General features: G+C 31.4%; 2 protein-coding genes across 6 annotated transcripts in view; one reads left to right on the top strand and one right to left on the bottom strand.

Annotated features, from left to right (window-relative positions):
* The window catches only part of LOC134707373 (vacuolar protein sorting-associated protein 52 homolog), a 27,231-nt gene extending 18,237 nt beyond the window's left edge, over positions 1-8,994 (bottom strand). The window contains exons 1-10 of one of the 4 annotated variants that reach the window (XM_063567081.1): positions 8,855-8,994; positions 6,350-6,448; positions 6,087-6,171; positions 5,667-5,719; positions 5,119-5,194; positions 3,837-3,904; positions 3,261-3,374; positions 1,738-1,799; positions 1,121-1,271; positions 364-464 (exon numbers count right to left, since the gene is read on the bottom strand). In XM_063567081.1, the coding sequence (XP_063423151.1) occupies positions 364-464; positions 1,121-1,271; positions 1,738-1,799; positions 3,261-3,374; positions 3,837-3,904; positions 5,119-5,194; positions 5,667-5,719; positions 6,087-6,168 (707 nt within the window). In that variant the 5' untranslated portion in view covers positions 6,169-6,171; positions 6,350-6,448; positions 8,855-8,994. Of the gene's footprint in view, positions 1-363; positions 465-1,120; positions 1,272-1,737; positions 1,800-2,702; positions 2,824-3,260; positions 3,375-3,836; positions 3,905-5,118; positions 5,195-5,666; positions 5,720-6,086; positions 6,172-6,349; positions 6,449-8,854 lie in introns of those variants that run through there. The other 3 variants (XM_063567082.1, XM_063567080.1, XM_063567083.1) reach the window with 3 other exon arrangements.
* LOC134707393 (small ribosomal subunit protein uS13) lies at positions 375-13,148 on the top strand. Of its 2 annotated transcripts, none has more exons than XM_063567106.1 (5): positions 375-378; positions 9,756-9,854; positions 10,639-10,725; positions 11,594-11,787; positions 13,047-13,148. In XM_063567106.1, exons 1-5 carry the CDS (start codon positions 376-378, stop codon positions 13,120-13,122), a joined length of 459 nt encoding a protein of 152 aa, XP_063423176.1. In that variant the 5' UTR covers position 375; the 3' UTR covers positions 13,123-13,148. The 2 variants fall into 2 exon arrangements, with proteins under 2 accessions (XP_063423176.1, XP_063423175.1); XM_063567105.1 differs by lacking the exon at positions 375-378 and adding an exon at positions 8,990-9,038.

Genomic DNA, 13,148 nt, shown 5'->3' with positions numbered 1-13,148 from the left:
AGACCAATGGAAGCAGGTTCTTAAGATCAATGGTAATGAAGACTTGATGATCACTTGTATCCAATTACGTCATGAAGTTATGCAAATAAAGCATAAGATTCAGTGGGAACAGGTATACTTTTATTATTTGTTACTGTGGATACATTATTAATTCTTGGATATCAATATTTGTGGATTTCATGGTTTAAGATAAACCACTAAATAAAATGTTCAACTAATGACAAATTTCCCATAAGCTTCTTTGCAGACCTCGCCACAAGAACAAATTTGATATCCATGAACATGTTACTATTCCTTAATTAACGAAAAATTGGTACCCACGATAATAAATGAATCCACAGTATTAGTTATCCTCATCATTACCTGAACTTCAGCATGGCATTCTGTGGCACCTGGTAATTACTCATTGGTTTTTTGAAAGAATTTATTTTTTGTAGAATATATTCTCTTATCTTTGAAATAGCCTGAAAGTATAAATACAAACTACAGTTAGTAACAGTTCAAGTACACATAGGAATATTCAATAATATTATTACTTTTTTATTCAAAATACATAGAGACACAGATGATGCCTCCCAAATTCGTACTTCATCTGTGTTTAGTTTAAACATATTTATTAATAGTGGATTGGAAAACAAGTTATTACAACTAATATTAAATTATTAATCCCTTTCTACTTTGTGGGTGCGTGGGGATTGAACCTTAAACCTTTGTGTTTGTAGTCCAATGTGGTAACCACTGCACCATGGCTTGATCTGTGTTTGAGAATAAACATCAATTTCAACATACATATGAATGTATAGACAGATAAGGGTAACACTTAATGCCCGATCTGCTACATCAGGGGCCCAAAAAATGTGTTTCAAAAAGAATTAATAAATGTGCAATGTATAATAAAATACAATATGCATGTTTGAATATTGTGTTGTATTTCAATTTCTATCATGTAAAAAGGTTCGAAATATATCGCCAAAATTTTTATTGAAGGGATAACAGCAACATGTCTCAACTAATTCTTGTAAATCAACTGAATTTTATCATGCTTTTTTATTTACTCAACACTGTACTAAGACCTAATTTCAAGAAATGTAATCCTTTTATCTGTATATTTTCTACTCACCTTAATTTTCAATTTTTCTAGGATATCTTTGACATCAAAACATGATCTGGCTTCTTTAAATGACTGTTCCTTTACAAAGTTGATCTTATGATGAAGTTCATGGAGCTGTTCAAGGAATTCTCTTTCTGTAACTGGTGTATCTAATATGTGACTGGATTAAAAAGAACACAGTCAGGAATTGTTAAAATCATTTTATTAGTAGTTGCAATTGTTCAGGGACTTTCATTAGATGAAATGTAGAAAGAAATATGACTTTATAAGTCTCAAGTTCTATTTAGGAGATTGTTCTTCATTCTAAAATATGAATAGTTTATACATTACTACATTGTATTTTTCATCTAAATGCATTTATATCCATAAGGTCATCACTAGAGCATACATATGTGTATTACCTTTCCCCATGTAATCAAATACTTAACTTGAAAAAAAAGGAGCGAACTAAAAACAATTTTTTCAAATATTAAATTTGCATAGAAATCAATGTTTAAGGGGAGTTTTAGATACGATTGCAGAGGATGCTGAAACAAAAGAACAGACATATGATCACTTTATACAACCAACTTTCTTACATGAAGATATATAATAATAAAGACACGTGACAATTAATGTATTCTTACTTGATCATAGTTTCTGGAATAACCATTTCATCAACAAACTGGCTCAGTTCCCCTCTGACTGCCTGAAATAAATATATTATATTGAAATTATTTTTTTCTGTCTCTCTAATTTATCAAAAAACTTGCACACAAGTGAACTCTATCTAACAGACATGTAAGACCTTCTTAAACATACATGAGAAATTCACATGATAAAATAATTATAGTTTTTAGAACTCACTGGACAATAAAAATGAGGTCAAGAACAACAGAAATAAATTATCTATATTTACTATTATAGATAACTGTTTAGACCTTCAAAATATAAAATATTTGCTTTGATTTAAAAACATGAAACTAGTGTCAGGTTTTAAATCGTTTGTCTTAATGTGTAAAACCTAACTAGAGACCTACTAGCACATGTGAATTATAAGCACTGTTTATATTATAAAATTTCAACCAAAATTTAGCCTGGAATCACAAAAGTATTCCAAAAGTGTTATACTTCAAGTCAGTGAACAAATTTAATCAATAAATCTGTGCCTTTGGAAGATCAACTTTCAAAACTAATATGCTAAAGATAAATTGTAGTCAAGATGACTGATGGTGGTGACTAACTCCTCCCTTTTTCGTGGATTGAGGAAAACTTGTATTTTCGTGGATATTTGATTTTGTCGTTTCCAAAAGTCTGCATTAAATCATACAGCAAATTTGCAATTCATAGAACATTTAAATTCGTGGTTTCCATGAACTCAAGAAATCGACGAAAATTGGTACACCACAAATAATAATGAATCCACAGCACTGCTCCTGAAAATTATTTTCTTTGATAATCTGTCTTGTGATTCAAGTTTTATATTCATAGTAATTGACAATTGTTTGGCTTGCATTCATTCTACCTTTTCTCCTGCTAATTTTTAGGGTCAAAGAGCTACTTTGCAAACTATTTGAAATCCTACATTTGTTTGTGATAATTATCAGATTACCTGTCTATTTTTAAGTTTTACATTCATGGTAACTGACTGTTCTTGTAAAGTCTGTATTTCTATACTAATACTACAGTCAAACCAAACAATTACCTGTCTATTTTTAAGTTATACATTCATGGTAACTGACTGTTTTTGTAAAGTCTGTATTTCTGTACTAATACTATAGTCAAACCAAACAATTACCTGTCTATTTTTTAGTTTTACGTTCATGGTAACTGAATGTTCTTGTAAAGTCTGTATTTCTGTACTAATACTAAAGTCATACCAAACAATTACCTGTATATTTTTTAGTTTTACATTCATGGTAACTGAATGTTCTTGTAAAGTCTGTATTTCTGTACTAATACTAAAGTCATACCAAACAATTACCTGTCTATTTTTAAGTTTTACATTCATGGTATCTGACTGTTCTTGTAAAGTCTGTATTTCTGTACTAATACTATAGTTAAACCAAACAATTACCTGTCTATTTTTAAGTTTTACATTCATGGTAACTGACTGTTCTTGTAAGGTCTGTATTTCTGTACTAATACTATAGTTAAACCAAACAATTACCTGTCTATTTTTAAGTTTTACATTCATGGTAACTGATTGTTCTTGTAAAGTCTGTATTTCTGTACTAATACTACTCAAATCACCCTGGAATCCATTTAACATTTGTTCCATTCTCTGAAAATGTAATCACAATTGTTATTCAAAAATTATTCATTAACCACAGGTAAGAAAACCTTTTTTACTATGCAGTAGAAAAGTTGACCTTTATAGCAGTTTTCATAGAGGGGTGGAATTAAAATATCTACTCTCTTATAAATGTGTGTACCTGAAACCTGTATTTTTTCCTTCAAATGAAAGTAAATTAGCATAATAGTTAACAAATTGTTACACTGTGTCAAACTTATCAAATAATACCTAAATAAATGGCTTTTTTTGAAAGGGTCTTTTATTCAGTTTTTGAGAAAATAATAAGTCATACATAAATGTAAATTATTATAATACAATGTAGTTAATTCTATTACAATGTAGTTAATTCTATAACAATGTAGTTAATTCTATAACAATGTTATTAATTCTATAATAATGTATTTAGTTCTATTACAATGCAGTTCATTTCTCTACAGTCAAAGTCCTCACCTCTAGAATGGTATCACAGGCCGATATCTGTTTATGTAAATTTGCTATGTCCTCACCCTTCGCAAGGTCTAATTAGCGTTAAGGTCAGTAATGAAAGTTAAAAAAAAATATTTCTTTTTTCTCTCTACATAATCAATATGGCTTAAACTAACAAAAGCTCTTTCTTAGCAATTGTGTTTAGCAACTTCTATGTATGTCAGTATTCTCTTTTTCTTAACAGACAATTCTAGTATATCTATTATATAGCAATGGACCAATAGTCATCTGATAGTCAAGGTCAAATTTAGCCAAATCTTGGGTTAAAACTGGTACAGTGGTTTTATAAAAAATGACTGGATCCTTGTCTGCTATTAATCACTGTACACAACATGACCATCAAATATATATTGAAAATAGAATGACCTTATGTTTAGCTCCTCTACTGTAATTGGTAAAAACTTACTGTAAATAATTCTTATGAGTACTCCTATTTACATTCCTGCTTGTATTTTTATAAGTATGCTTGTTGTACAAGGCTAGATAATTGGGTTTTAAAACTAGAAAGGAAACATGTGTACTAAGTTTTAAGTTGATTGGACTTCAACTTCATCAAAAGCTACCTTGACCGAAAATTTTAACCTGAAGTGGATCAGAAGGATGGACTTACTGACAAATAAATGAACATATAAAAGAATAAGCAGATTCACAGACCGAAAAACATAATGCCGCCAGGTGGGGATTTAAAATAGAAGTTTGTCTACATAGGATAACAGTCATGTACATGTACATTTTGTACATGTATGGTCTACAAATAATTATAGAAACAGATTCAATCCCTGAATTTCATGCCATACAATATTTTCCCACTCGGCCACTCCTAACGGTTTTAATTTCAGATATTTCAGACAATAGGTTTGAAAATTTTGCTGTCTTGAGTGGAGAAATATTGTATTACACTCAATGCAGTGTTTGAATGTATGTATACACACTGTTGATTGTCTAACTTTTAAAGTTTTATACACTTAGTTAATGCCAAAAGTTTGGCTCACTCTTAATTTGGAATAATAAACCTCATACAGGTGTTTGATAAATTAAACAGTTGTGAGTGGGTAAAGGATTGTAGATCTACATCAATTGGTAACTGAGTGAGAAATGACTTTGGATGTTAAACAACTAAGAATTAATGAAATGTCAAATATGTCTTAGTGATATAAGTTTGTTTTTTTAGGGGGAGGGGGTAGGTTGTTCATTAATTAAATGCATCCTTATACAGAGTTAAATCTAGGTTTTACAGTATGGATACAGTCTTGTATTGATTGATTTTCCACTCCTAGTAGTTCCTTCTCAACATTTTTTGAATACTGTCTTAAATCCACTCCCTGAAAAAAATGTGAGACTCATGTTACTTTTAAAATTAGATATAAGAAGATGTGGTATGAGTGCCAATTAGACAACCTACATGTATCTCCATCCTAGTCACAGTTTGTTAAAGTCAGATGTCTTTTTACACTATATTTTCAAAATGGAAATTGCATGGTGTTCATTTTATGCATTAACCTGAAAACTTTTAAAGGTTAATGATAATGAATTTTTACCCAATTTATTTTTTATTCATTGACTAAAAATAACTAATGGTTACTGATTGTGAAGACTCCAAAAAAAGCAATTAAAGCTTAACCATTTATAAAAAAAAATCTGTTTTGTGTAACCTGTGTTGTTTGATTATGTCTAAGTGATAATTTAAAAACACAAATATTTATTTGTATACCTGCCTATTTAATTACTATTTTATACTATGAACATCTACGCATATTTACAATGAATACATTACCGGTACAAAAATATACATACAGTGTTCAAGGCTTCTTTGACAATTTCATCTTCTAGATTCTGTTGTATGTGTACTGTAATAAAAAGAAAGAATTTCTTAAACACACAGACATATACAACATAATAATAACAAAATAACTCCTTAAGGTTAATTGAGCAATTCATAAAAATATAATTATTACATATGACCAACTTGAAGTTTTTTTTTATATTTCTTCAAACATTTTTGTGGATATTTTGTTTCATGATTTTTCCCCAAGTCTGCATAAAATTCTAACAAAATAATTCCCAACCATTGAACATTGGAATTTGTGGTTCCTCATGATCATGGTACATTGTTGTATCCACAAAATTCATGAAAATTGTCTCCAAAGAAAAGTAATAAATCCACAGTAGATGATATTTTACATTCAAATAATACTGATAAATTCTAGCTCTTACCATCAACCTCATCAAGCCAGTAATCTTCAGATGTTATATCTAGCTCTCCAAGGTTTAAATCCATAGTCTCATGGGAATCCATGATCTGTAAATATATATTTAAGATATAGTGTTTATATAAAAATTGTTTCATTCTTTTTAACATTCCATCATCAAAAATATTAATCAAGCTTTTAATGGAAACGTTTACTGTTTAAGAATGCAATATCAAACACACAGCCAAAAGCACAGAACTGAACACTTTGATTTTGAATATATGTTACCTGTTACCTAGATGATGTCTTTTCAAACTGTACTACAAGATTGTGTTTGGTTTTTAACACACAAACATTCAAACTGTGTCTCTCTAAAAAAAGTCCATCCTGAAAATAAGTTAAAAGAAAGGGGAAGTAATTAAAATCTTGAGCATATCAAATGCATTTTTAGAACATGTAAAACCATCACTTAAAAGACTAGTCTTAAATTTCAATAACTGGTCATACATGTACATGTAGCTACTGCATGCGTTCATGTGCATCTCCTGATATTCTTTTTTGTTGTTGCCTTGAGTGCACTACAAAACTCAGACTGACAGAAGACCAAACATGACTTGACTGGCTTCTTTCAATATGAAGAATATTATTGTTATATTTGTAATTAATCAGTTCCTTGCCCAACCATGCATTCTGGCAATTAGATTCCAATGTAACAATAACTTTTAAATATTATTACATTGCAATGTAACAAGAGCCAGTGCCTAAGTCCTATACCAAAATTATTGGTAAACTATTGATTAAACTAGATGTGTCAAAGCAACACGAATGGCCCCGTCCCAAAAAGTTGAAAAATCTGCAATTTTAATATAAACACATGTGGACACTAACATGACGGTAGTCTCACATATCAAACATCAGCTCAAAATCTGGAGGTGTATAGAAAAAAAGACTGTATAACTGTGATTTTCAATAATTTATCAAAGTCCAAAGCCCTTAATTTCAGCAAAAATTAGTGGACCAGAACTAAACTTAAACTTGATCTGTAACTCAACATGGTTAACTCACATACCAAAAATCAGCCCAACATCTGAAGGCATTTAGAAATAAACGCCGTATAATGGTGTGTTGCAGAATGATAGAATTTCTGAATTACGGAATTTCAGAATATTGGAATTTCGGACAAGGGTAAAACTATGTGGCACCGACAACTTTGTTGCGGGGCCATAAAAAAAAAAGATTATTAATATATTGATTGCTTCATAATTACATTGTATCACACTAAACTGAGACTACTATAACTATGTACTAATACTACATATATACACCTTATCGCTATTTGTCCGACATTGCTGGATATCACACAGGTTCCCGTAAATTTTGACGTCATAAAACAAAATATCTGACGTCACAATGGAAATTTCATTGTTGTATGCGTCAAAAGTTCAAGCGGCAGGGTCAGCCGGGATTAGCGATCAGGTGTTTAGTCTCGGTATCGGGACCATTTGCCCTAATAACATGTTCACCCTGGGTACGTTCGCCCTGAGTTTGTTCGCCTATATAGTCTGTTCGCCCTACTAAAAAACATTAATATTCAGGGCATTGAAGTTGAATGAACTTATTCAGATATTTCTATTGTATATATTCTAGAAATTTATGGAAACAGGGAATATTTTAAATTAAAGTTTATGGCTTGTTTAGGATCAATAATTGTTCAATGACAAAATAATTCGGATCACTGATTATTGTGATACTTGTCTTTTGATGAATTATTAATTAAAATCAAACATTTTGTTTTGATAAAATATTCAGCTTGAAATTAATAAAAACAATGATGTACGAAGTGTAAATCATGAAAAGGATTTACACCTGTAAGTCATGAAACAGATTTACAAGTTCATTTATTATCATACTCTGAGAATAAAGAGAATTACATTGCATTCCAGTATTCTACTCTGTAAATCAAACAGATTAAAGGGAAAATAATAAATTGATTGGGGTAATTATAAATATTCTGTCAATTTTTCAACAAACTTTAATATATTTTGTGACTTAAAATTATGCGACTGAACAACAATTAGAAAAATATAAATAAAGGCGAATACACCTTATCGCTATTAGCCTACTCGGTCAGCCGACCCGAGCGCTTGACCTTTTGACACACACAACAATCACTTTTCCATTGTGGCGTCAGATGTTTTGTTTTATGACGTCAAAATTTTACGGGAACCTGTGTGATATCCATTAATGGCGGACAAATAGCGATAAGGTGTATGGACCCTGGGCAAACAGGTACTAGGGTGAACGCGAATCAGAGCGAACGGACCAGGACTTTATAGTGGGGCTCATTGGGGTCTAAGCGTGACGCGGGATTGACAATTTTTTGTAAGCGTGACACGTGAATGTCAAATTATTGTGGCGTGAAAACGGGAAATGAGGTCTTGCGGGACCCGGAAAATGACAAAAAAATGAAAATTGCTTATGTACATAGTGTAAGCGGGATACGGGAATCTGACAAAACAGTAAGCGGGATCCGGGATCGGAACCCCCCAATGAGACCCCCTCTATAGTCTCAGTGCTAAATTATCAATTTTACTACAGATAGTATGTTTGTATATTTAATAAGATAATTGAATAATTTAGCTAAGTGAAGTCGTAACCACACTACTATATAATTGCCGAAGTGGTACATGACCAAAACGACCAAGGCTGACAGATCTATCAGAGAACCGACCCTTTTTTTTTATAGTCAGTGTCCGAAACGTCTTGAGAGTGAAGAATAACTATGTAATATACCCATGTATTTTGCTGAAGGTACAAGTAAAATTGTGTGATAAAGTAATTTTTCGACCGTAACTGGACAAAATAAGCAATAAACTCTCCAAGGGATTATAGCTTGTATATTTTAACTGTCAGATGGCAAGAAAATTATCTCCCTTCATTTGTTACTACTTCCTTTTCCGGTTAAATCTTCAACATGGTTAGTTAGATAGTGCGAAATATCTGGAATATATCCATCCTAATTCGAATAATTTGACATCATCCTACCCTATTTTTCATAACAATAGCATCATAAATTATTTAATAATGTCTTTTGCGAATAAATGGTGCACAGGGTATATGCAGAGAGATCCTGTTATGGATATAAATGGGGGTCCTCTGGTTCGGGACAAACGACTTTAAAACAACTTGAAGCCCCGAAAAATAAAACTCCGCATAAAACACGACGAATCCAAATTAGTATGCTTATTCTCTATAGGTTTATTGTAATTAAATTCAATTGAACCAACCCAATTTAGATTTGAAATATGTATCAAACCTGTATAAAAAATTACATGAAACATAGGTTACACTATAGGCAGACTGATGTTCTCTATATATATCTTGTACTTTACATTGATGAAAGTCTTATCACCTTGCAGATATATGTGTCCCACGGGTTGTGTTTGGTTCAACTTTTTTCAAAAAAACGATCCATCTGAGTTTCAGTAGTTGTCCCATAATTTTTCAACCCATTTTGATTATTTGGGTGAATGTTGACCTGGTCAATTTTGGATCTAAAATGTCATTTTATTATTAAATTTCATGTATCTTTTGAGTTGCATTGATAGTGTTAAATATATTTTTATATTTTTTGTAATAGCAGTTTATCAAAATTCAATGTTTTTAACATAGATGTCTGATTTATATTTTTTAGGCATTGATACTGCCAGAGAAGTTTCAACACATTCTTCGTATTATGAATACGAATATTGATGGTCGCAGGAACATTATGTTCGCAATGACTGCCATCAAGGTAAGCTTGAGGATTACTGATAATTTTGTTATATAATAGACTAGTTTTGATGCTCCATAAAACCGCAACACAAAAATAGAAAATGAAAAGCCCTCTCAGACCTACATGTACCATGAAATCTTTTGCTATTGAAAATATACTTTAACCAAATTTTTCTGTTCTTATTCACTGATGAGGGACTAAATTTCTCTTAACAAACTTTTGTATATATATCAATATGGTAAATAAGAATTGTTCTTTACTTTTGTGATGGATTCAATTTCAATATCTTTACATATATATATATATATATATGTACTAAAGAAATATTGACACCGAATGTTTGTGGCACAACATCCTGTCCACAAGTTAACAATTTTTTTTTCTTTCTGTGACGTATTAAATTTATAATAAGATCCATTTTGTTACAACCTGTGATCAATTTTATTTGGCAATCGCCAATGGCAGTCAGCAGGGTTAAAGAACATCAGTTGTTCGACCTGTTAGTCAAATGCGTTTTGTTTAAATATACTTTTTCACTCTTTTGGTCTTTTGGAAAATGTTGTTTGTGCTGTTTTTAGACCCTTCTACAACGAAATTTGTTTGACATGCACACGTATAAAAATTGCGGTTTTTATCCAACGCAGTCATAGGTTTGAACATAGTTTTCAATTTAGACTCGTATATATATATGTATAAATGCTTTTCATAGACTAATACTAATTGAACTGATACTTATAATCTTGTGGAGAGTTGGATCAAAGATACATTACTTATGAATAAGATATATGTTTTATTGTTTCAGGGTATTGGTAGACGTTATGCCAATGTTGTTTGTAAAAAGGCTGATGTTGACATTTCCAAGAGAGCAGGAGAACTCAGTGAAGAAGAGGTTTGTTATAATTAAACAGAGAAACCTACATTTAGATATATAAAAGTTGTGTAGTTTATGTTTCAGAAAACTGGGAACTTGTCTAGATTTGGAAGTGCATTTTTTTCAAGTCTCTAAAAGATAGCTTAAGAAACAAATGCACACAAGTTTCATTTGATTTAATCTACTCAGTTACAGTTTAAAATCATCTATTGTTTAATACCAAATGTCTGTTGCATATCTATTGTCCATTAAGATCAATACTACTCACAATATTGTCGATTATACATATGTACTAACAGAGCCTCTCAAAATTTCCCAACTTTGTTTATTTTTGCACCTTCTGCAGGAATAAAAAAAAAAATAATAGCAAAATCCAGAAAAGTAATTTTCTGAAACATACATATGTAAAATGCATTTAAAATTCAATTATCTAGGTCCTGCCATACCTTAAACTTCTCCAGGTGCACATATTTGTCTGTACTAATGGTTTGTGGAGAAACTGATAGTAAAAATGTAATGAAACTCCGTCTTGAACCTGTATGAATTAATGCTTAAACATCAACATTTACAAACAAAATTAACATACATCTACAAAATCTATATGAATTAAACCCATTAGGGTTATGAAGAAAACACCATGTTGTTCTGCACTCTGTTTGTATAGGGACAGTTGCATTGAAATGGTGATAGTTCAAAGGGGGTATGCCACTCTTTTTTTAGGTGTCCAGAAAAATTATCCATGTTTGCACTGATATTTCTTGAGATTACCTTAATTTCACTGTCTCCATTGATCAGATAGGGTTTATTATAGTTCTATTACAGTTTTTTTTTTTAATTTCTCCTTTTGAAAAAAATGTTTTGCATTATTGTGTTTTCCACTTTGTAGATTGAGAAGGTCATCACCATCATGGCCAATCCAAGACAGTACAAAATCCCTGATTGGTTCCTCAACAGACAAAAGGATGTTAAGGATGGAAAATTCAGCCAGGTTATGTCCAATGCCCTGGATAACAAACTTAGAGAGGATTTAGAAAGACTGAAGAAAATCCGAAATCATAGAGGACTTCGACACTACTGGGGGTAAGTTCTACAAATTCTTGTTAAATACTTCCTTAAATAGCAGCAATTCTTTAATAACTTGCTTTAAGAGTCTTTAAAGGCATCAACCCAGAGTCTAGAAATAGTAATACTTTTGGAGGATTAATAATCTTAAAGAAGTTTATTATCATTGCCTTCAAATATAAGCTGGTTTGAAATTTAAGTTGAAAAAAAAATGATTTGTTATGCCATGCCTTAGTCATAATAGATCCCTCTTTCTGATAGCAACGCAGTCAGATTCAATAGACCACTTTCGAGTTCATCCGTCACCGAAAAAAAACTCGTCAATTATACGCGCCTTTATCATGGGCATTTGTGCGTTTAGGGGCGGCGTCACTTCCTTCCAATGTTGAGCGAGTGGTTGGAAAACTATAATTCTATATTGTACGAATTATTCGGCAAATTGAATTCTCAAAATTGACAATCAACACTGCTGTCATTAGGGAAATGTCAGTAAGTACCTACAGAGCAACCATTATTTCTAGTTTATCCTGCACAAAGACGATCACTAAGACGCTTGATGAACGTAAATAGTGCAGGGATACAGGCGAGCCCCTCTATCTGGTAAATGACGTCATAAAGGCGTGTATAATTGACGAGTTTTTGCCGGTGATGGATGAACTCGAAAGTGGTCTATTGTAGGTGTCTTTTGAAGTTTGTTTGCCCCCACTGCAGCAGAGGGTCATTAAGGTTCTACTAAAGACAAAAAATAGGACACTACAGAAAAATATAAACTTTGCCTGTATTTTTCAACCTATAATGATTAAAGTCAAAAACTATGCGAACATATGTTCATTTAAAAAAACTTAACATAAACATCACAGTGAAAATTGTAAATAAACTTTTTCACAGTGTGATGTTAATGTTAAGTTTTTTTAAATGAACATATGTTTGCATAGTTTTTGAATTTATTCATTATAGGTTGAAAAATACAGACAAAGTTTAGATGTTTATGAAGTGTCCTATATTTTGACTTTAGTGGAACCTTAAGTTTTATGATAATACCATTTTAGTTGTCTCAGCCAATATTTATGAAACTGGTACATAATGCTTATTACCACAATTTGACAAAACACAGATCAAGTTTAATTTGGGTTGTGTCACTTTTACAGTATCATCTGTGTGTCATGGATACAATTCTCCATTTATTATGTGCTACATCTGAATGATGCCCAAGAAAAATTCTATATGATGTGTACTGAATGGGTTATAGTGATTACATATTTTGTCTCTATTTTTAGATTGAGAGTCAGAGGTCAACATACAAAGACCACAGGAAGACGTGGAAGAACTGTTGGTGTAGCCAAGAAGAAGTAAAATTGTTAATAAAGGCAGTGAAAGGA

Source organism: Mytilus trossulus, chromosome 2, assembly GCF_036588685.1.
Source record: "Mytilus trossulus isolate FHL-02 chromosome 2, PNRI_Mtr1.1.1.hap1, whole genome shotgun sequence".
NCBI lineage: Eukaryota > Metazoa > Mollusca > Bivalvia > Mytilida > Mytilidae > Mytilus > Mytilus trossulus.
The sequence above is the reverse complement of the archived record's forward strand: the minus strand, read 5'-3'. Positions and strand labels throughout refer to the sequence as shown.